We start from the raw sequence: 24821 nt of genomic DNA, 5'->3' as shown, positions 1-24821 counted from the left end.
ACGATAACCCAGACATGAGGGTGTGAACACGGGACCGTCCAAAGTCACATTTCACAAGGTCACACAGCCTTCTGGAATGTGCTTTGGGCTTTCCACGTGGCACATGCCCCTGGATCCTCTCCTATCTCACTTCAACATGTCTCTTGCTGATTTACTTTGAAGTCAGCCTTTCCCCCCACCGTTGCCGAATGGAGTCCCAGATTGAGAGCACAAGCCACAGGATGCCTCGGTCTCCTGGGCGCCTGATGCCACTGCCAGAAATGTTTGTTGAGCCTACAGTGATCCCACAGATAAATATTTGCAAAGAGTTATCTCATTCGCCCAGGGAAGTTTTTAACTCTGGTCAAGCTCTGAGATTTAACTGAGTGGGGCTCTTTTCCTGGCATTAAAAAAAGAAACCCACCGTGATAATTCCGACTATCAAATAAAACCACGCCAACCCGGGTTAGTGCAGTCTCTTAATGGGTCGTTAAGTCAGGAACTTTTCCATGATTGTTTGAGAAATGAAGGTAGGAAAAAAATATCAAAGATATATACATGCATGTCAAATGAACTGACGTGCATGTACATATCTTCCTTCCATTTCCTTTCCTGTCAGGGTCATCCTTTACCGTGCTGTTCCTTCTTGATGTAGAAGCCTCCCTTCATAAATCAAGAAGTTAATGGTCAAGCCAGATATCATCAATTAAAGCCAAATAACTTCTCTTCAATCCAAATCCGTACCTCTCCCGGGAGAAGATTTCCTTTTCCCACTCATCTGTGCTATATACATGTCCTTGAGCACCGGCCTTCCAATGCACTCACCCCTCCACGTCCTGCCCCCTTCAGCAAAGTGGGAGCCGCAGGACACACGTCATCACTCCACCGTTAAAAAACAAGAGAGAACTCTATTTCTCCCTCCCCTGCCTGTGGACAGCCTGCGGTGTAACAAGGATAAATCAAAGAAATAATCATGATGACCATCACCATAGAGATGGCAATAATGACATGATTGTTTTCTGTGAAATGTCTGTTACACGTTGGGCACAGTGATGTTTCGCATATGATTTCACTTAATTCTGGTACAACGAGATGACTACCACACACACACACACACACACACACACACACACACACACACACCACTCGCAACACACATGTAATGTTCCGTGCCCTATAGAACTGTAGGCCTAAAATGTGACAGGAACTTCTTCTCCTGGGTCTACAAGCTCAAATCCAGACACAGTATGAGTATGACTGAGGATGACCAGAGCTACGGCATCGGGGGAAGGGATAAAAGCTACCAGGAAGAAGTGTGGGACATATTAGCAGAGCATTGAGTCATCCCAATCCTAGTCCTCTTCTTCTTAGGGGTGAGGACCTTCCCTTTCCTCCTGCACCTCCAACTGGTGCGATGAGCCTCTACTATGGAACGGTCCCCTGACCCGCAGGCCTCAAAGACAACAAGACGCATGGCAACAGTGACTCCCCCTATTCCTATGGGGGCTTCCCCTGTCCCGCCATCTATGGAGAGCTGGCATGTAGCTTACACAGGTACTAAATACCTTTCTAGGGAATGAACGAACGGCAATGTTGTGGACTATGGCATGCAGATACATCGTCTCACTCACAATTTTGTATTTGCAAGTTCTGCCCTAGGAGTAAGGATTTATAAACTGCTTTCCACATGCCAGGCTCTGGGGTAAGACACACACGCTTTTCTTGTCCCCATGTTATATCTCAGGAGGCAGACTTAGAGGAATTAAGGGGCTTGTCTAAAGCCTTGGATCTAGAAGAGTTCTGAGCCGGGACTCAAACCCAGGCAGACCAGCTTCAGGGCCAGATGCTTCACGCTGAGGCTACATTGCCTCCCAGGGGACCCTGTCCACCAGCGTCCTGGAGGGACTCTTGGGACAGGACTGAACAGAACAGCCTCTATTCCAGATACTGACCTACGTCACCGTTCCAGGAGTTAACAGCGATACACCTGACGCTCGGGGAAGGGACAGATGTTTAATAACTTCGCAGCAGCACGGAGGAGGTTACATAACATGGCTGAGCTATTTTTGAACTTTATAAAATGCTGACTGCTCTTTTCAAAGTGCCTTCTGTAAAACCAGGAATATTAAACATAAAGAACATTTTCCCCTTGTCCCCACCTTTTTTCCCCCTGAAATCCCAGGGACAGAAACAGGCCCACGTCATCCTCAGCAAGCTGACTTTCCTACCACGTCCCGCATCGTAGGCAGTAAGTCATGGTTACGGCATCCTGCGCGCACAAGCTCTGGGTGGGAGATTACAAGCCACGTCCCTGAAGCCCACAGAAGACATGTGTCACTGCTTCCAAGATGGCGCGCTCAACCAGTCCAAGCCAGACCCCGGATCCCCGCAGCAACGTATCAGGATACCCATCCATGTGAATTCATCTGAGCTTCTTCTGAAACGATGTGTATCCTCCTTTCCACAAAGTGGGAGTAATGAAAGCTACCTGGCGACCGCATGCTTGGCAGAAGCTGGAACTCGAGAGTCCTGGGCTTCTGCTGAATGAGCTCATGGATCCAATAATGAAGACCCCTTACCATCGACCACGTAAATGTCCATCGTGGGGGTGACGATCAAACAAACATTACAATACTTACACAACCGAGCACAGAAGCCCAAGCATGATGAATATGCAAGAATGCCAAGTGTCTTCAGAGATCCATCCTGAACCCCAAGGTTGAGGTCAAGGCAATTTGAACGTATTGGACATCATTTATGGGCATTAAAATGAACTGTGCTTTGGATCTAAGGCGTCACAGACATCTAAATGAAAAGTCCAAGACACACACACCGATTTGGATCCCTACCAAATTCCCGCCAGAGTTCTTCCCTCCTGAGGAGTGGAAGGGAAGAAAGTAGGACTCGGGAGAGAGATAATCAGGACTGTTACATCATCAGGAATGTTTTATTTCTTTTAAAATTTTGAAACAAATGTGACACGTTCACCTTTGTTCTCTGTGATGAGTGTTGGGGTGGGTGTTTTATCAGACTCTGTACTATTCTTTTTTATTTTTTCTTCCCCTAGTATTTTTTTTTAAAGTCCCTGTTCCCAGAGTATGTCATGAGACAGATTTCCTCCCTCGTCATTCTTTGAGAAATCTTATCTTCATTCCTGTGCGTGTTCCAGGGACCAGCACAGGGTCCACTGGATGGAAGGAATGATGCATGGAGAAGAGAGGACCCTCCTTAATGCTGTTCTGAAAAATGGCCATTTGAGGCTTTCTCCAGTTCCCAGTCCCTTCCTGGCATGGCAAGCATCTCCTCTTCCCGGGTGAGTTTAAGAAACTCTGGGACCGCGGGCAAGTGTGGCAAGAAGCCACCTTTCGTGCCACAGTCCAGCCTCACACGTGGGGTGAGCGCCGGCAGCACCCCATGGATGGAGGGACGGTTCATGAAACACCAGGCAGTGGATGACGGCTCACCCCGCCTGGTGCCCCGCTACTTTAGGGCTGAAACACCGTCCATGAAATTGCTGCCTTGAGAGCATAACTCCTAGAAATAGCATGACAGCCTTTCACAGCAGAATTTTTTTTTTTTTAAGGAATGGAATTCAGGGTGGTCACTGGAAGGAGCTCTGCATGTCTTGGCAATTATCCTTCTCAAATTCCTCTTCCTGTATACATTATATCTCAATTGCTATAAAATTGAGTTATGTTTGCATCAAAATTATACATTTGTGACTGTTCCAGCTGTAGGGCACTTCTTATGGGAAGGAAGCATTCATTAGCCCAGCCCTTTCACCCGGGCTGACAGCCATCCTGCCTCCCTAAGAGGCTTCCATCCTTCATACTGATGCATCGGAGTTGCTTCCTGATACTTAGACAATTATTTTAAGACGCTGGAAGTGGCAATGTACGAAGAGGATCCCTAAGGAGGGAATGAAGAGAGGAACGGAACACTGCAAAGGACCACGATTTCTTAGCTCAAGAGTTCATTTGGCAGGTGTATACCGATTTTAGAGAGGCATAGTCCTTCTAGCCCATAAACACGCACAGACACGCACGCTCGACACGTCTCCAGACTCCGCTCAGAGATAATCCCTGAACTGCAGCAGATTCAAAGTCCTAAAACCTTCCAGAGACATTGGGGAGTGACGTATTATTCTGCTGATAATAACCCAACCTCGTCTGCTGACTGTAAGTTCTGAGGACCAAAACCCACCTCCCTGGTCGATCTGGCAGTCAGTCAGTCACCACCGGGGCCCCGGCCCTATGCTACACAGCACTCTCCAAGCATCACCTTATGTAATACTGAGCTCAATCCACAGATCGCTGGTTCTCAGGGCACGATCCCCAGACCAGCAATCCCAGCATCACCCAGGAGCCCAGCTGGGACTGCAAATTCTGGGGGCCCTCCCCAGGGCTCCTGGATTACAGACTCTGAGTGTGAAATCCAGCCACCTGTGGTTTAACAAATCACCCTCCCGGTGATCCCAACGTGCGCTCAAGTTTGTGACGCACTGCCTAGAGGGAGAAGTGCTACTATCGTGCCTCTACAATGAACCTGGAGGCCTAGAAAGGCAAAGCAACGGGCCAAGGCATACAGGAAGTGGACAAGATTCAAACCCTGACAAATCTACCTCCAGAACCCCGTGCCTTCATCGCAGAGCCGTGCTGCTTGTCATCTGAGGAAACGAAGGCACGTGCGTTCAATCACTGAACATCAGGCAAAAGCATGCAAAGTGGGGTGCAGGAGGGATCATTCTAATCGTCAGCAGCTGTGCCAGGATGATGGGTGCGAAGACCAGTGACGCTTCTCAGCAACATAAAACTGAAATGCCCACCAAGACGGGTGGCGTTAACTACATTAGGATACGTCCATAGGATGGAATATAATGGCGCCTTCAAAGCGTTACTTGCCAAGATTTCCAATGACCCACAAAGACAGGACCGAAGAAGGGAAGACACTGAGACACACAGTGCAACAGAGGATGGAAGCCCCAGCGTGGGCAGTTTTCCCAAAGTGTAACATGCTGGTGAGGATGTGGGAAGTCGTGTGACTTATGTGAATACAGATCGGGACAGTCCCTTGGCAGGACAGTCTGCCAACAAGTACTTCAACGTTTACATGCGTGTGTTCTGTGACCCCCCAACTTGAGCTGCCTAGAACCCAGCCTGGAGTCCTGTGGGACGACCATCACTGCAGCTTCGTTTCTCATGGGGAACAAAATCTGAGACAACCTAGATTTTCTATCATTACGGAGACTGGGTAAATAAATCACGGTATCTCCCTATTGAGAAATGCAATGTGAAGGTTGAAAAGCACACACCCAACCCACCCACCCCCACACACATGTACACGTACTTATTATCTACGTACCTTCATGTGTGCCTATCTGTGTATATGCCAGTACACACATGTACGTCTATGTACATCCATCCAAGCATGTGCATGTATGTGGATATAAAATCCATATCTAGGGGCGCCTGGGTGGCTCAGTGGGTTAAGCCTCTGCCTTTGGCCCAGGTCATGATCCCAGGGTCCTGGGATCTAGCCCCGCATCGGGCTCTCTGCTCGGCGGGGAGCCTGCTTCCCCCCCCCCCACCCCCGCCTGCTGCTCTGCCTACTTGTGATCTCTTTCCCTCTGTCAAATAAATAAAATCTTTTAAAAAATCTGTCTCTGTGTATGCATACACACACAGGCACACTTGAGCTGTAGCTACAGACAGAATATGGAGAGAGAGAGAGATACACAGATGGGTACAGACACAGGTCTCGGTTTCCAAGGTATATCGTTGGGTTAAAAAAAAAACAAAGTTGCAGAAAACAAAGTGGGATGTAAGTTATAAACAGAAGAGCAGTGGGGGCAGGGGGGAGAGGAGAGCCAATCCGAGAGAATCCCATAAGCACACACGCGGCATTCGCTCTTTGCAGGGCACGTTTTCAGCAGGGAGTGTATGTGTGTACTGCTCTGAGTTTCCAAACAAACAAACAGGCACAGAAACAAAACTCTGGTCCCGTCTCAGGAGACAAGCAAAGACGGCCAGCTTACTGGTGCAGAGTGTGCGGCGGGGTGTCCGGCTTCTCCGTCTGCCCGTAGCAGCTGACCTTGGCCTCGGGGATGTAGGAGAACTTCTCCAACATGGAGTACGCGGCCGTGGTGAGGATGCCCAGGCCGTCCCTCACCCGCGCCTCCAGGGTGTAGTCCCAGTCGTCGTAGGAGACCGAAATGAGGCCTGAGGGGAACTCCTTCGGGATGAGCTCTGTGTTCCCAGAAACCAAGCTGGGGACGATCCAGAAGAAATCATATCCGGTGAGGCCCAGGGAGCGGGCCTCACTCAGGATGAGGACAGCCTCGTCTTTGGAACAGTAAAGCAGGATAACGGAAGAGTGGATCTTCTTCAGCTGGACCTGGGTCTTGGCATCCTCAAAGGAAGTGTCCAAGGTGATCACGTTCTGCATGTCCCAGCCCACAAAGCTGTTGTCCACGGTGGTCTTGATGAAGCTGATGAAGTCCCTGTACCCAGGGAAGATAGTGGTCACCAGGGAGAAGACGTGCCAGTCGTAATCCTGCATGATCTTCAGCATGACCGTGGCTTGTTGCTGGATGGACGCGCCGAACTGGAAGAAGGTTGACGTTGGATCCTGCCAACAGGTGTAAAAAGACAAAAAAAAGCAAAACAGAGGATGAGGCAGAAGTGGTTTATATACAACCATCTGTCTTTATAGGCTTAAAAAACACCTTTTTAGAAGGGAGGGCAAAAATATCACACACCTATTTGTTCGCGAACATCCCTGAGCCCCTACTATAGGCCAAAATCTGGAACAGACACTGGAAAGAGAGGAGAGAGACCCTGAACGGGGAGCCCACAGCTCATTCAGACACATGAAGGACGTCCGTTGTTTTTGCTTCTGGCTAATCCCATTGCCTCTACCCTCTGGGGTCCCTGTGGTTTCAACACAATGAACTCTATCTGGTCCCAGGCTGAGAACTGGAAAATGAAGCCAAAAGAGACAATATCAGGACACCGAGACACAGTCCTGATGATGCACTTCGAGCACCTTGAGTCTGCCATGCCTGAAGTCGACACTGGACCTGTTGGTCATAAGCCAACATAAGCCATGGTTGCTTGAGCCAGTCGAAGGGGGATTTGTCGCTTGGATTCTAGACTCCTGTGTACTATAAAGTATCATAAATGCTTGCTGGATTTGCTACCTAAAATGTCTCTCTGGATCAACAAGTACTTGTTGACCCCCTAACTATGCAGCAAGACCATTTTAGAACACGGGGAAATGATATGGAAGACAGACACAGACGTGGTCTCCCCCTTCGCAGGTCTGGTGGGAATTTGGGGAAGAGCAATTTCCAGGGACTACAGAGTGAGAGAAGCGTAAGGGGATGCCGAGGGAGTATCCGGGTGAGGAAGAAGGGAAACGGAGGGACATGATACTCAGAGGCCCTACAGATATATCTCGAGTGTTCTAGAAGCCAGAGGTAAACGCATTATCACTCATGAAGTAGGGGGGATGACAGGATAATGAAGAACTCGGCAGGAACCCCACCACGTGTGGCCTCAGACCTTCTTCAAGCATAAGGGAGAGCCGCCCAATGTTCTGACTCTGGAAAGGCACGTGGCAACTTGTGTTGGGTTAAAGGACCTCTGATAGTTCTAACACCTCCCTAAGTCACGATCTGATCAGGAGAACAGACTTCCATTTAGAAAAGGTGGGCAGTGCATACCGTTGGACAACTTGCAAACCACCTTCACACCCTGTATAACTCCTAAAATCCCCATGACAATTCGGTGGAGGTGGAGGTGTTGGCAGGGGCGGGTGATGAGGCTCGAAACGACCTCGGGCTCCGGTTCCGTGACCAGCCCCCTTTCCAGAACACAGCCACGACTTTCTTGGGATCCCTGAAGATCTGCGGATAGCAGGTGCTTAGACCAGGCTGCTGACTGATGGGTCAAGGTGCACAAAAAGCCAGCTAAATGGAAGGTGTGCCTGTGTGTTAGAACAAAACACAATGTGACAAGTGCTGAGATATGGTTTTCTGTCCCCAGGAACTAAAAGAATTCTCAAGGGGTCCTTACTATAGTGCAGCCGTGCTTTCGTTTTGCATTCTGAACTATGGGATTGCATTCCCATAGTCCAGAATCCAAGTTACGGGATATGCATTCACCTCAATAGTAGGAATATGGGGGTTCCGTGTGGGTGTGTGTGTATGTGTGTGTATGTGTGTGTCTATTAAGAGTGGACAATTCCATTTGTCTTTCAAAATGATACTTTGTAGCCGTGCATGTCAAGCCTTTCAAGAAGTCTGCCAAGTTTTCCCTGGGGTGCTCAATGAATAGAAAATTTTATCTGAATGGGCCAAAAGCCATAGTTCTTCAAAATACTTCCATTTTCTGAAATGCATGGGTTTGGGGGATAATTCAAGTGCAGCTCGGCTTGAAGGCAGAGAGGAGAAAAAACAAAAACAAAAACAAAAAACAGGAATAAATGCCTCTGGGCTCCTTCCAACAATACAGCTTTATGAATTTTACCTAATTAAATCAATTAAAGTGGGTAACGGATTTAAAGACTTTGGATAATTATCTTTTTCCCTATAGTAGCTTTTGGAGAAATCCAATATTCTTGGATTGATTAATCATTTTAAATCATGCCTCAACAAGACCATGAACGGCTCAAGGGCAGACATCTTGCTGTCCTCATTTCTCGGTCCCCAGAACCTGGCAGAAGGCTTGGCACATGACACATCAGGAAATGCAGGATGAGGGAACGTGTGAGTAAATGATTGTGTGAATGAAGTCTAAGAGGAATGTCCTTGGTTTAAACACAAAGCAAAACAGAAGAATTTGGTTTATAGCTCTTGAATGTCATGTCCAAAAAAATAAAATCTTTCAACATCACCAACCTACCAGTCCTCCATCCAATCTCTGAAATATACAGAGAGTGACCTTTTCTGATCAGAAAAGGAATACAAAAGTCCTCCAAGCCTCAAAAGCTGCCCATAGAACCTTGTTCAATACCCAAACCAACAATAACCTAAAGAACCCAGCAAGAGACGAAGGCAGAGAAGTCGAGTCTCAAGGCAGTTACATCCACAAACACGACACGTTGCCGGGCGCTTCTTGGGATGGCACTGAGAAGCTCCAAACTTAATTACCAAGGAAATGTAATAATTCCCATGGAGCAAAGATGGCTCCAAGGAAGCTGCTGACCAGAGGCACACTGGGACTGCAAAAGGCAAAGGGATCAGCATCTTCTTGCACTGAGCACACAAGGCATGGAGAAAGATCTCAGGAGGGCAGATGCAAAGCAGGGCATGGTCGGAACTCAATTAAAAGGATCTCTGAGATGATCCCTAGGTACACACTTGCTAGGGATAATCGGAATTAGCGGGGAGGTGGAGATCTTGTACGCTAGATGTCCGGAGAGGGGGGTGTCTGGGATGCTCCCACGCCCCTGCTCCTCGTGCTATGAGCCAGACGTTACTGTATCCACGAGCAGCTTTGTGCACAGAGCAGAGCCGTGAGCTCTGTAAGTGCAGCGTTACCTAACTCCCCATGTGGGGAGGAGGGCACGGCTGCACCGCGAACTTCGTGAAGGAGAGAGATAATTATAGGGACGGCACGAGCTTGTTTGTCACAGCCGTCTGTGTAAAAACATGTGCAAGCTCCTTGCCTGTGCCATTCCCACCCCCCCCCCAACCTGGTCTTGCAGTGCATTGGTCCAGGCTGAATCTCTCCTATTACTCTCTTCTAGCCCCCATTAGTACCTTCTCCCCCCAGGATGGACAACAGTGTAACTTCTGGGGTCATGCTGTCTGGGTGCCGATCCTAACTGGGTGGCCTTGGGGGGAAAAATTCACTTCGCCTTTCCCAGACTCAGTTTCCACATCTGTACAATGGGTATGGCAATGTCAATGATTATACTAGTTAATGTGTCTATGAGTGTTATGGGGCTCAACGCTTTCAGTGTAGTAGCTCATTTAATCCTACCTCCAACCACCTTCCTCAACAGATCCTAGCAAGATCCCCGTCATACAAACGGAGAAACAGATTCAGAGCCGGAGTGACTCCTCCAGGGTCATACGGGCAAGGAAATCAGATTGGCCTGCCTTTGAGATTCCAAGGTTTTCAGCCCTGCACGACCCTGCTGGTGATGATCGCACTTCCTCACTGAGCAGGAAGGATTCAATGGCCTCCTTGCAGAGAAGCATCCAGGGCAGTACCCATCACAAATCAAGTCCTCAACAAGTCGGCGTCACTGTTACTTTCCCCATGGGTCGGGTGTAATTCCCACTCTGGACTCGAGCATCCCGACAATTCACCTGGGTCGTGACCGCCTGATGGAGGTTCCTGGCTGGACACTGCTTTAACCATGCCACGCCCCTCCTCTATGGTCATCAGTGGCTTCCCTACACAATCACATTAAGAAGAGACTCCCTAGCCTACCCCTTTATGCACACCAGTCACTTTATAATTGAAACAGCGTGGGCCCTGGGGTCTACTGGACTTGAGTTCAAGTTGTGGCTCGGCGTTAACTAACCACATGACCGTGGGTGAATTCTGAAACTTTCTGCAGCTGAGTTTCTTTGCCTATAAAGTGGACATAATAAGCACCATCTCAGGGTGGGCGGGGGCCAGGGGCTGCCAGGAAGAAGGGCTGAACTCAGATGGCAGGCTCATCTAACATCTGTGCCTGACTCCCCACAGTGCAGAGATGCCTCTCCACGTCCTCCGTCCTCTAAACAACATGGACAGAGCCAGAAACCTAAGGGGATACTGATCCCAGTTCAGAAACTGGTATGTCCAGAACTGCTGACATTCCAGCATCACACTGCCTTCCCCCCTCCTCACCCGCCCTCCGCAAATCAGCCCACTCACTCTGAGCCCAAGGAGGCCACATGAAGAGAAGGGACTATCTTTCCTCACACTGATGAATCATGCTTTGGAGAGAAACCATCGCTCATGTCCTTCATGGACCTCCCGCAGTTACCCCGAACCACCATTTCCACGGGCATCTGAAACGTCAAAACCCATTCCAGACCCAAGGCTCTGTATACCTTACGGAGGGATGGAAGGGAGAAGGTTATCTGCAAAACAGAACTGCACAGCGAGACACTGAAGAGGCTCACGTTTAGCCCCGGATTTTTCGAAGGTATTTTTACGGACTGGCAGGAGGTGATGGAGGAATCTGGCCACACTCCCAGGGCCTGGCATCTGATATGCCACATGGCCCTCTTTTCAAGGCCCTGAACATTCTTCCCGCTTCCTACCTGAGTGGCTGTTTCTCCTGCACTCACCACCTCCTGCCATCCCTCAGCCTGTCCTTTTCAGATTCTACAGAGCAGTCTCTGACCACCTCCGGCACCGGCTTCCTCAGCAGTGCGCAGCCGGGGGAGAGGAACAGATTTCAGACACCCACTTTGGTTCTGCAGCAAGAGCAGCTCTCTCCCCAGGCTCACTGCTCTGCTGAAGACAGAACAAACTGTTTTAAACACAGAGCGAGGGAGGCAGGGGGTGTGGGATTCTGGGTGTCTGCTCTCCACTCTGCGTTTCGGTCCCACCCTAAACCGAGGTCTCGTTAGATGAGAGTTCCTGATCTCATGTTCTAGAATGTTCCAGAGCTTGCTGAACATTCAGGGTGAGACCTGACTCCATGGGTATCAAGGCATGATGTTTAACAGAGTCTAATACCAACTTTCATTTCGCTTACCCATTCACAAAGGTTATAAAGAACACTCATGCCCATTAGCTCTTTGCGTCTAACTACTCAAGGGATGAGGTATTGCCAGTGATTAGAACCCTCATGGATGACATTTCTCATAAAGTCACAGGAAGAGAGGTTACGTGATTGCCCTAAAACCCACCTGGCCCCGTACTAACAACAGCTTTGGTACAAGAGGCAACGTCATCCAATGTTCCCTCAAGCACACCAGTGGCTCTCATTCCTTGGCTGCACAAGGGAATTATTTGAGGGTTGTTATAAAAAAAAATCCCAATGCTTGTGCCCCATGCCAGCACAAGTGAAACTGAATTTCTGTGAGCTGGTTAATTTTTCTGTCTCCTTTCAACAGCAGCATGAGTATTATACAAGTTAGTATTGTCAGAGCCTAGCTCAATGTCTGACATACAGCAGGGGCTCCATATTGGTGAGGAGATAAAAGAGAAGGAAGCTCATCCCTAGGAAGCCTTGAGAGAACAGCTCACTGTTGTCAATCCTGCACTCATTTCCATAGCTTATTTTCCTTCTGCCTGCCAGGGTGGGCACCAAAAAAAAAAAAAGATAATGATGCAGATGACCCAGCAAAAACTGAGAGAGACTCCTTGGGAATCTTCTTTTTCCCCTAGGAGGATTGTCCTGGTAAACCCTGGGGTGTTTCTGCCACTCTTACCGCGCATTAACTGAGCTTTTAAATATATTTTATTTCTGCTTCCATGGATGAGAGGAAAACTAAAGGCACCAAATTTGATAAGCATGAGAGTTTAGAAGAATGGCATTCTCACAAGCTAACTCTGCACCACTGAAGGATCTCTATCCCATCATCAGTCATTCTTCTCCTCCATCACCACCATCATCATCATCCATCATATCATTTACCACCACCATCATCCACAACCATCATCTTCTACCTCACCATCATCACCATCCACCAGCACCAGGTACCATCACTATGACCCACCACCATTATCCTTCACCACCACCACCATCTACCATCATCATCATTCACCATCATCATCCACCATTACTATAATCATCACCATTATCCATCCCATCATCATCTGCCATTATTCATCATCTACCATCACCATCATCACCACCACCATCATCATTATTCACTATCATCCACCATCTCCATCATCCATCACCATCATCATCCACCACCACCATTATCTACCTTCGTTCATCTGATCTACCATCATCATCACCCATCACTGCCATCATCAACATTGTCATCATCATCATATTATCCACCACACATCATCATCCACCATCATATCCATCTTCCTCCTCCTCTTCTTCCTCATCACCCACCACTGTCATCAACACTGTCATCCACCATCATCGTTCATCAACACCTCCGTCTATCCATCTCCCTTTCCTCCTCATCAGAATTACCATCACCATGGTCCTCACCACACCTAACATTTACTGGGCATATGCAATATGCCGTACAATGTAGCATGTAGCAAGAGGTCTTATCATCATCCCTGTACTAGAGATTTCAAAACCCTGCTTCAGAGAAGGTAACTTGCCCAAACACACACAGCTGGTACATGGCAGGGTCAGGATTCAAGATCAGGCAATCTGAATCCAGAAACTGGATGCAAATCTCCTGGGAAACGCTGATAGCAAGGTGTGCAGAACAGGAAACAGAAGTGTGTGTGTGTGTGATTAATAACCATTACTCAATCATTCCTGAGGCACCCAACTAGAAAAAAAAAATGCCCCAGAAATAGAAAACCAATGTCCATAATCTCACATCAACTGGCAACCAGTTGATGCAGAAGACTGAGAGGCTAAGAGGGGAAATTGTACCCAAAAACCCATCAGCTCCATCGTCCACAAAATTTCACTCCAGGAAACCTCCATTTATTGGAGTGTTCTATGATTTATGTTCTATCACTCATTTTTCTCCTTTCGGGATAGGAGGGATCTCTTCCCACATTCATTACTGTGCTTACCTGCCACTCCAGCTTAGGGACACCCATTATTTCTTCATCATCCCAGAGGATTATTTCTTTTTCCTTTCCCCATTGTACCTGTCCATGTTCCAGACCCTTGGCAGTTCTCTCTCAAACGAGAGCGAGAACCTCCTGTACGGAGTCCGTGCCCAAGTCTTGTCCCTCTCCCACCCACCTTCCACACTGCTGCTCCAGTTACTTTTTTTAAAGTTCAAACTGGAGCATGATGTCCTCCTTCTTAATTTTTTTTTTTTCAGCAGCTCTCACAACCTTCAGGATAAAGTAAAAACACACACCAGCCCCATCACAATCTGGACTCAAGTGTTTGGGACTCAGTGTCTATCTCAGCACCTGAGAGGGGTCAGGGACTCCAACAAGTGTGTGATCAGGAAAACTGCTGAGTGAGTTAATGAATCCAAGTAACGTGTGCTTGGGAGGAAAATCAAAGGAAGGCTTCATATTTTACCCATCATTTCCCATTACACCCATCATTTCCCAAAAGCACATCAGCTCCCTCACCCACAAACACAGAATTCTACTCTAAGCAACCCCCATTCATTGGACTGTTTCATAATTTACATTCTGCCCCCCCATTTTGCTTCTCCTATGACCCAATCCACCATCATTCTTCTAAAATAACCTAGCAGCACCTTTCTCTGCTCTCTCATCTTGCTACAAATGAGAAGTTTATTTAAATTCAATTAGCCAATGTATAGTATGTCATTAGTTTTTGGATTTAAATTTTTTTTAAAAGAAAAAAATGAGAAGTTTAACCTTAAGTATCTGGTGACTGGTGGGCTCCCCAAAAATGAGGGTGGCTGCCATGCTCTGAGCTGGAGACCAGGAGAGGCCCTCCAGTTTTAACTCAGAGTCTGAGCACTCGGCTCTCAGACTAGGATGAAAGAGACAGAGATCATGTAAAATAATTTCTAAGAGAAGCTCTGTGGTTGGGGATTGAGCAAGGAACGGAGCCTCTTAGAACGACCAAGCCTTCAACCTTATCCTAGCTTGGGCCTCCAATGTAACACCTACTGGCCGCACAGGACTACATAAACTTCATTAAAAGCAGTAAATAAAATTAATTATTTGGGTTCTCAGGCACACTAGGCATATCTCAAAAGCTAGCAGTCTTTAAACTTTAAAGCTGATCGTTTCCTACCAGCCCCACACCTAACGACGCCAAGTGACTGTGTCTGGGATAGGGTCCAGGACTTTTAAAAAAATTCCTTGGGTGAATGTAATACACAGCCAGGGTCGAAAACGCAAATCTAAGTCTTCAGTATCCAGCCCTGTAGCTGTGTTTCTCATACCCTCAGATTTCCAGGCTCCAGGTCACCCCCACTGAACCAGAGTCTTTGCTGAGGAATTCTAGAATACATATATTCTCCAGAACATGCTCATGTTCAGGAAGAGTTGGTACTGCTAAGTCCAACTGCTCTACATTCAAGGGGAGGAAACGAAGGCTCCAAAATCTAGAATGACTTGCTCCAAATTTCACCTAAATCAGTGGACACCACAGGGACAGACACGGGGTCTCTCACCCCTAATTCAGCGCTACCTTAATGTAGCTCGATGCCATCGGGTATGAACCATCTTCTACGCAGAGAAACCACAAGCCACGGGGGTTGTGTAAGAGCAACATGGCTTCGCTGGCAGCCTCAGCAGGACCTGCTTCCTCCTGCAAAGAAGTTATTTGACCTAAGCCTCTGTTTCCCCGGCTGAAAAATGGAAATGACAATAGGAGGCGTCACACGTTGGAGGGCTGCTGTGCATACTTTGAGAGATGGGGCACAGAGAGCCCTTGGCATGGGGCAAGGGCTCAGTCAACCTGAGCTGGCCATGACGGTGGTGAAGACGGTAGCCTTGACCATCAAACCCCAGCTCCCGCAGCCACTGTGGACTCGTGAGTTCTCCCACTTCTGAATTCCCAGCACCTCTGCCTTTACTTCTTACTCCTCAGCCCTGACTTGTGTGCAGCTGCCCAGTTCCTGAGAGGCACGCCTCTTGCCTGCTGCTCAGACTAGAATTCTTGAGGGCAGGGCACAACGTCTTTCGGAGTTCCCCCTCAGCACCTTGCTGGGATCAGGCCACTGCTTTGGGGATCAAACTGGGGGCGTCATTCTGAGTCTTCAAGGATGCCTGTGGGTGGAAAGAGAGACTAATGCTTGACGTCTCTAAGCAGACCTGCTAGATCTACTGCTCGAGAAACCTTCATCTATTGATCGCTTTTCAACCACTCAAGGAATTTAACAAACGCCGGTGATGTGCTGGGCATGGCTCCAGGGGAGTCAATCTAGGGAAAGAGGCTACCGAAAGCGAAGGTCCCTGCGCTTATGAAGTTTGCATTCTTAAGAGAGCAGATAGACCAGAAAGAATGAACTCCACACATAGAATAAGTTCAAGGAGCTCAGATGACGTAACGGTTCGGAGCGGTGGGGGGAGGAGCACTGTTTTAGAGCAGCTGGTCTGCGGCACTGGGACTGATCAAAAGAATATGAAGAAATCAGCCAGGCAAAGCGGAGGGGTGGGGCGGCATAAGGAGAGCCATCGGAGAGGAAGGAGCAGCATGTGGTAGGAAGGGGCTTGGCAAGTTCGGGGAACAGAAGGAGATCAAAACAGCTCAGGTTTAATGACTGAGGGAGGATGAGAGATGAGTTAGGACAGGAAGCAGAGGCCGCATCACACAGCGGAGGTGTCCTGATAGTCATGGTAAGGGGTCTGATCTAATTCCCAAGTCAACCTTATTCCAAACAATTCATCTACTAAGTGCACTTCCAGCAGGGAAGCTGGGAGAGAGAGGGCCTGGAACTCTGGGGATGTTAGGGTTTTACATGAGCAAGCTTTATTCTTCCCTTTGGAATTCCGGGACAGGAGCCTACACTGAAGGTGCAGTAAGGCACCTGAATGTTTGTGCTATCGTTCAGTCAACTGGTATACGAACGTCGAACAGTGCGCCTAGAACTCCCCCATCGGCCTGGGCGTTCCAGACCTAGTTCCCCAGTCCGTCATCCAGACCCAAGCTCTCCCTCTGGTAAGTAACGCAGTGCTGGAAGAGAGAGTACACAAATGCACGGAGAGCTGTATTCCTCGAGCCTTGAAGCAAAGAGTTGATGATAACCCAACACTCCGCATTCATCAAAACCACACGATGATTGCCGCTCTTGGACCCGGCCCTGCTTCCTCCATCGTTAGCAGCCTGACCAAGAAGAGACACCTGCTGAGATAGACGCTCTTATTTCTATGCAAGGACACAGCAAAGCCCCAAGCTGGCTTCACCCCGTGCTCTGTCAACCTGCAGGTGATCGTCTGACTCAAGGCTTCTAAACAGGGTCGTTAGTGATGATGGATTGTCCGAGGCTGGATCCAGCCATTCTCACAAAGAAAGCCAGAGGGAAATTCTACCTGATCAGAGATCACAGAATCAGGTCTCTGAGCTGAGCTGCTGATAAACCCAAATCCTGGGGATCTTTTTTTTTTTTTTTCTGCCAGTCCTAACTGCAACTGTCTACTGCCCTTGCTATGCACCAGAGCCATTTCTTCCCCCCACATTTCTTTTCTTAGAGAAGTATAAGCCTCTGTGAGATACATCATGGGCATTTGTTATTCTAACCACTGAACATCCTTTCTTTCTTTCTTGGTAATAGTGAATTCCCATGAGCCATCCTTTCCCCTCTGTCAGCCAAACCTGTTGGCTCATCCAATCCCCACAGTGTCAGCAATGAGTTCAAGGGTAGGAATGCATCCTAACAGGTCCATTCAGAGTGACTCTCAGAGTTTTAGGAAAAAGTGACTAGGAAAAGACAGTTTCTCTTATTGTTAAACTTGAATTCTGGAAGGAGGTTCAGCAAGGATTTCTGGCAGCCTCTTGCCAACATACACCATCCTGAAGAGGAAACCATAAGAGAAAAATGCAAAGCTGAAATATAAAGAGTTACCAAGACCTAATACCCTTGTTGAGCACCTTGTTCGAGCCAAACCTGAAGCTATCTTGCCCTCATTGTCACTGCATGTCCCAGTTAATCATCTCATTTTGCTTAAGCCAATTTGAATCAGCTTTTCTGTCCCTGGCAACCAAAGATTCCTGATGCCACTTTAGCTAAGGGAGAAAGTAGAGAATAACAGGACTCATTCTTCTCTCATCTTCTGAGCTTAGATTGGAAAAACTCAAACGATGGAGTAGCACATTTCCATTCCTGTCCTCCCTTTTTCTGGTCCATGCCTCTCCCCCAGGGGCCGCTGCCTCTCTCCACACAGCTCTGTCTTCTGTGCATAAGCTCTTCAATCTCCCTTTTTGTTTTGTTTTTCTTTAATATGCCACCAAGATTGGTTTCCTCTCTAGGAGTCTGACAGCCACCACTGCCATGACCTGGATGAAAGACATGACAAGTTGCCGCCAATAATAATGGCTTGTCATTAAGCTGTTCCAGCAAGGAGAAAATGCAAACAGGTCCTGATCATTAAGTTTGTGTCTCTAGCTGTCACACACACACACACACACACACACGGGGGCCACTGCTAGACTGAAGGAGGCAGCTTTATTTTTGGAAAAGGGAGAATTGCAGGGTTTCCCATAACCCTTGCGGGGGGCAGGCCCTGGCGGTCAACATTAGAGCAGCAACGTTCTCTAGGAACGTCAACAAACAGCTCGGAGAGTTGAGCCTCGGGAGGGAACAGCGTCTCCCTTGGGGAGTCTGTATATCGCTCAGACAGAGGGTCCCGTCTTGGCCCCTCCTCTCACTGATGTCTGGGCTTAGGCAAAGGAGGCGGTATCTGTAAGGCTCCATTTCCCCATGTGTACCATGAAGGGGATCTAGTCCCTCCTCCAAGGAGGATGTTGTGATGGAGACAATGTGAGTGCCGCTGCCTCCCACTGAGAGCTTGATTCAAGAGAGCTGGGATTACGGGGGTTGTGCTGTCCTCATGACAGAATCAACCACGCTGGCGACAAGGACACCCAAAACACTACAACCCGCCGGCTCAGCATGAGTGCAGCCACGGACAGTTCTCCCGTGGCTCTGCCCCGCATGGTTCCCAAGTGTCCTAATCGCGGGAGCGTGGACCGGGTGCCAGGCACGAGCTGAGCCCCTGGGTTAGAACTCCAAGTCCGGCATCCTCAGAGCCCCTCGGTCCTGGGCAAACCAGGACAAGCCACCAGCTAAGCAGAGAGTTCCGCATGTGTCTCATGGGCTCGCTAACCTGCCAGGGGAAAGCCTCTGTGTTCCCATTCTACAGGGTGGGGAAGCTGAGGCTTAGAGAGAGGTGCCCGTTGATTTTAAGGAGACCAGGGATCATGGGGGGTCTTGCTCTGCCCCAGACTGAAAGTCAGGATGTGGCGGCTACAGGGCTGCCGGCAAGCTCACAGGTTACACCTAAACTGCTGGTCCCCGGGCCGAGCTCTGAGGAGCCGCACCAGAGACATTCAGTCACGTGCCCACGGTCCCCCGGCATTTGACAGAGCAGAGGTTCCAACCTACAGATCTACCCCACAGGGACCTCTGGCTTGCAGGGGAGAATGGGGAGAGAGGTCGGACGGGGTCTGCTGTCTGTCACCCCCACCTCCGTGGGCTTCCGTCCCGCCTCCCCAGCTGATGAGCCAGCCACATGTCACAGCCCGTGACCCCCTCCCCTCATCCGACAAAGTGCTTTGGGAAGAAGGGGGATGCTGGGAGTCAGGATGTACTACGAGGGAACAAAGGAAGAGGGGCCTCCCTGGGGTGAACCTCTCCACTCCCGGGACAGAGCCAGAGCCACCCAGGAACCAGGCGGGCAGTGGCCACCACCCAGACGGTGCCCATGCCCAAGTGCCACGTGACAAAGGATGCCCCTGGGCGTGGCCTCCCGCCCTCCCACACACTGGCCCTGCCGCTGAGTCTCCCCGCGCCTCCACCTTTTCTTCTGTAAAATGGACCTAGTGGGACTCCAGTGCCCCGGATGGTGTGGGGGCCCCAGAACTTGGGGATGACGCTCAAGAGCTCTGGAAGCAGAGTGTGGACCAACGCCAGCTCACCCACCACACCCCGAGCGGCTGCCACCTCTTCTGTCCTCCCCGCGCCCCACTCCACCCCCACTGTGCTCCCGGAACACACTGTCCACGCCTCTACTGTCGATCTCGTCAGCGGGTATTTTGAGTGTCTATTTAAATATCTGTCTCCACGCAACTAGACTCATGGTAAATTCATCCCCACAGCAACGGCACCCGGCCCAGCCCCTCGTAGCTGGCGGAGCTCAGAAGACGTTCGCTGAAGGTATGAGTAAGCGGACGCATGAATGAATGACAGAGTCGAGGAAGGAAGGAAGGAATGTTCGGCGAGAGAAACTGAGGCTGAGTGAGGGGCATGGGGGGAGCTGGGGCGGTGGGAGGGTGGTGCGAATGTGGGCGTAGGAGGAAGGTGCCGGAGGCGGATCTCAGTGTCTGAAACAAAGGAATCCTTGGCTGCCCCAACTCTGACAATGTGCAGGCAGGAAACAAATGCACGATTTTGGGGGGGGGGGCGGCGACTGGGCTAGGATTCCTCAGGGTCTCAAGGCTTGCTATGTGCCCTCCAGAACTCAGGAATCCAGCTGATTCGGACAAAATGGTACCCCTGTCCATCCACACGTGGGAACAGAACCTGTGTCCACACTGCTCGGGGCTTCCCGGGTCCACCCCCCACTTCCAAGCACCTCCCCCGCCACCTCCCCAGCACAGGAGGCCAGACACAGAAGACCGCATACTGCGAGGCTCCAAGTACAGGATACGTCCAGAACAGGCAAATCAGACTGGCAGCTAAGTACGGCAGTGCTTGCCAGGGGCTGGGCAGGGGAGCGGGAGGAGGGAGATGGCCGCCGGGTCCGGGGTTTCCTTTGGGGTGATGAAGAAGTTCCAGAAATAGATGGTGGTTGTGTAACATCGTCACGGTACTCAATGCCACCGAACTGGACAGTTGAACATGACTGCACGCTACGTTTTATGTTATGTGGATTTTTAATACAATTTTAAAAAAGATAAATCAAGCAAGCAGGTTCCCTCCATCTTGCAGGTCCCCCTTGGGATGAAGGGCTCCCTTAAGGACCTAAGGGACTGGCCCAAGGAGAAGGAAGACGCTCCTGGGGTCTTGGAAAGAGCCCACCGCCGCCCACATCATTCTGTTTCCCCGAGTTTGCCAAGTTCCCCACGCAGCCCTGTGGTCGTCCGTCACCCCTGACCTTGCACGACCTCCAGCGGGAGTGGAGGTAGTGAAGCCTCCTCCACAGGGGGCCACCAAGCCCTTCCCCTCTGTCAGGATGATTCTAGTTGCTTTGCCAGAGCACAGACCCTCCCCCAACCACCCGGGGCGGGACCGCGGGGAGGAAGCTGGTGCAGATTTGCTCCCAAATCTGGGAGGCACGCAGATTTGGGGATGAGACATCTCTGGGTTCGAACCTCTGTTCTCCCACATCGCAGCTCTGTGGCCTTGAGAAACTGACTCAACAGTGGTAAGCCCCTGTTTCCTCCGACGTGAGACAGGAAAAGCAACTGCCACCTCCCTTGTGGCCTTGAGGAGCCTGGCCCACAGCCCGTCGGGGCTGCGCCTGACCCACCGTGGCCACCGTCCACCTACTGTTTCTTACAGACCGCTCACCATTTCCACGGCATCTCATGGCACCATCAGTCCGAACACAAGCAGTTGACAGTATTCGGGTCCAAGTACATTCACTCAGTTTTTGCTGGATCCCAGAACAACTGGCTCACCACCCCTGGGCAACCCTCCTCTTCATCAATCTTAACCTGCCTGTGCCCTTTCGTGCTGCGTGGATTCAAAAAGCACCTAAAGATCACCCCCGCCATCGTCTTCTTCTCGAGGTGGCGTTTCCAGATGGAAGAATGAGCCCCGGGCCAACGCCAAGAGACTAAGCGGCGTCATGAGCCCCGTTTTGCAGGGACGTAACATTCTGCTTGCTAACGGCTCTCCCCATGAAGCCTCCATCCCATGCGCAGACCTAGGAATTTGAAGAGCCTCAGGTCTGTTCATCTTTCATACTCTTGAAGACGAGTAGACCAAAGAAGGAACACCACCGACCCCTTGAACAGGGCAGCGCTCAACTCTCACGTGCGTGTTTGCGCTCCGTGTAGACACACACGGCAAAGAGCAGTTCCAAGCCCGGACCCACACGAAGCACGGAAAAAAAGAGGTTGGACTCATCGTGACCGGAATTCGCTGTTTTTGTTGAACCCTGAGCACAAAAGGCATTAGAAAATGTACACAGGAGTGGGAAGGGAGAGATTTTAACAGAAAAATTGATGGTTTGGGTGTTTTCCTAAGGAGTGGCATAAAAGGGAAGACTGAATGGCAATTTAATGTGGCTTCCAAGTGACGTGCAGCCTCTGAAAAGGGTTCCAAATGACCGTTTGAAAGGAGAAAGCCACAATCGATGACGGTCCATTGGCGTCCCTGCACAGCCCCCGGGCGTCCAGTTCCGGCCACACTCAGTGCTGGCTCCGGGCCAGGACCCGGTCCGCTGCCCAGCTCTGCAGGCTCAGGCTGGTCTCTCTTCTCCAGAGCTGTTCAGCACAGAAGGGACCCTTTCTTTAGGGTCTCTGAGGCAAGGAGGGCCCAGACACACCACCCGCGGATCCCGCCCTGGCGATGCCCCTCACCTTCCGGTAGCAACTAGAAGAAATCCCTGCATGGCTCTCCTTCTCCGCATGAGAAAACGGAGGCCAGAGGGTGGGGAGGGGCTGGCCTCCTAGACACACTCAGAGAGAAAGCTGCAGAGCTCGGCCCAGCCTCAGGGGGCCCACAGTCCAGAAGGGCTGACAGCCAAGATCAGAGAAGGAACAGGGAACCCGGGGTGGGATCAGAAAGAGAGAATCCACCCAGCAAGAAGCTGGTAGATGGGCAGAGAGCATGGAACAGAGGACGAGGACAGGTGCAAGGAGAAAGCAAGGGAGCAGAGTGCTGGATGACGGGGTGGGGGGGGGGGGGAGGGGTCTCGAGGGTCTAGGAGCACAGAGACGGGAAGGTAGGGCTGCACAAGGTGGGGAGGGGGGCACTTCAGCATGAGTGGAGAGGACAGAAGCCAGATCTCAGAGTGACCCACAGGAGGGAAGGAGACACTAGAAACGAAGGCGACCACAGAAGGCGGCCCAGCACGCCCCAATGGAACCGTGCACCGTGCTTCTTCTCAAACATGAACGTATTGGGAGGCAGAGAAGACCCCTCTCCATGCTGGGTTCCCAACCGAGGCCAGGTGGCTGTTCCACCACCTTGGTCTCTTTTCCCATCCACCAGCACCTCCCCGTCCTCCCTCCAGTGCTGGGAAAGAAACACATGGGAGAAAACAAAGGAAGTCCTACAGTCACTCCCTACAGGCTAAAGGTCCATGAGCTGACTGCTTTTCTTTCTGCTGAACCCCCGAACGCATGCTCGCACTACCCCTCCAGAATGCTGAAGAACGCCATCCCTCAGATCCTCTCTCTGCACGTCCTTCTTTCTCTGCAGAGAAGAGAGACAAGCTAGATGTGCTCTGCTCCCGAGAGCTTAACGGAGGTCAGGATGGTGCACGGTCTGTGGACTGAGATGCCTCACAGACACCCTCCAGGGCGTCTGTGCCACATCATCTTTCCGTGGCTGGCCCCTTGAGGGTTGCCAGCACCCCGGCATCCGAACAGGAGAGATAGAATGGAACGCCGAGAGGCTGCTGTACACTGAGCCCATTCACAGCTCACACAGGTGCCTCTTTCCTGAAACTCACGTGAAATGGACATCGGACACTATGGACAGTAAAACCCAGCTCTCTCTTGGGCAGAAAGCAAAGCTAGGTGCTTAAAACAAAACACAGCAAACAGAAAACCCAAGACCCAAAATCCAGCTCTCTTCATTTTTCTCATCCTTGGCCATGCAGAACTTCCAGCCCACAAATTAGAAAAGCGGAGACACCGCAGCATCAAAAAAAGTTGAGATTTTAATGAGCCTTCTGCCTCTTAATGAATCTGTCTTCCGACACTCCAATACTCTCCATGCCCAAATGAAATGCCTCCATGGCACAAGTCAGACTATGCCCTGAGCCTCAATATCCAACAACGATTCCTTCTCTCCCTTCTCCAGGTCAGCATACTGTTTGTTCCTCACGTCAACCAGTGAAGACCTTGTAGCAAGCCGCAATGGATGGATTTACTCCACGGTCATTATGCAAATGGCGACCTTGAGGATAGGGCCTCCCTCACCTGGGATCCTGAGGTCCTTATTGCACAGGCTGTTGGGTCAGGTCTAGGGAAGGATTTGGTATTGATCCTATGGACACCCAAATTCCTACAGCCAATTGCCTGACTCAGGAGAGGGTTTCACCCTCTTGACACCAGACTTCACCTCCACAGTGGCGCTAACCACTCATTATCACGAGGCTCTTAAAACTAATACACCAGCCTATGGCCTGTAGAGTCCAGCAGGGTCTGAACCCTGTTACCTTACAGGCTTGTCTCAGACCACACGCTGCCTTGCTTTCTCTCCCCCCTCCCCCTCCCACTGCAGTGACCTCTCATCCCCTGGTGGCTGCCACTGGGCCTTTGCTCATGCTATTCCATTTCCCTTGGAAAGCTCCCCCGGTAGGCAGATAAGGCTAGGGGTACCCAGAGAAAGAAAAGAGGAGACATAATGTTCTTACCATAAGAGAAGTCATTTTAGGCCCCAGCATTTGGGGACTGATTCCTGACTGGCAGTACTGGCTTAAGCACAGTTCTTTCAGAACTTCCTGGGATACGTTGCAGAAAAACAGACCTCGGTAGGTAATAATTTTAAGGGCACAAAAAAGTGTAGGAACAAACAGGACTACGAGGCCAGGAAATACCCTAACCATATCAGCGATGGTAAATCAGTGATAAAACTCCCAGTGCTTTTCAAAACTAAAGATTGACCTAACACACAGAAATGAGTCATTTTTGCAGGATTTAAACCCCTTTGAGCATTCAAACATGGCTGGACTACACACAGCCGGTGAACTGATGATGCCAACTCCTGCCGGCCCCTGGGACATCCTACCCACCAGGACCTGGATGCCATCAACCTAATGGATGACTTCTGCCCCGATTCTAGACTTCCCTTGCCAAGCCCATCACAAACACGCATGCACCCTTAGATTACAACTTTCCTGGCTTTGTTGTACGGGGAGGTGGGGACACTGCTTTGCGAAAAAGCCCTGGTGGTCTTG

The 24821-nt window shown here is 50.2% G+C and overlaps 1 protein-coding gene across 2 annotated transcripts in view; it reads right to left on the bottom strand.

The window, feature by feature from the left end:
* The window catches only part of GRIN2A (glutamate ionotropic receptor NMDA type subunit 2A), a 370568-nt gene that overhangs the window by 150449 nt on the left and 195298 nt on the right, over positions 1-24821 (bottom strand). For both annotated transcript variants that reach the window (XM_045994068.1, XM_045994069.1), the window contains exon 4: positions 6014-6606. In XM_045994068.1, the coding sequence (XP_045850024.1) occupies positions 6014-6606 (593 nt within the window). The remainder of the gene's footprint in view (positions 1-6013; positions 6607-24821) is intronic.

This window comes from Meles meles, chromosome 21 (genome assembly GCF_922984935.1).
Source record: "Meles meles chromosome 21, mMelMel3.1 paternal haplotype, whole genome shotgun sequence".
Classification (NCBI taxonomy): Eukaryota; Metazoa; Chordata; class Mammalia; order Carnivora; family Mustelidae; genus Meles; species Meles meles.
This window is presented reverse-complemented; position numbering and strand designations above follow the sequence as displayed.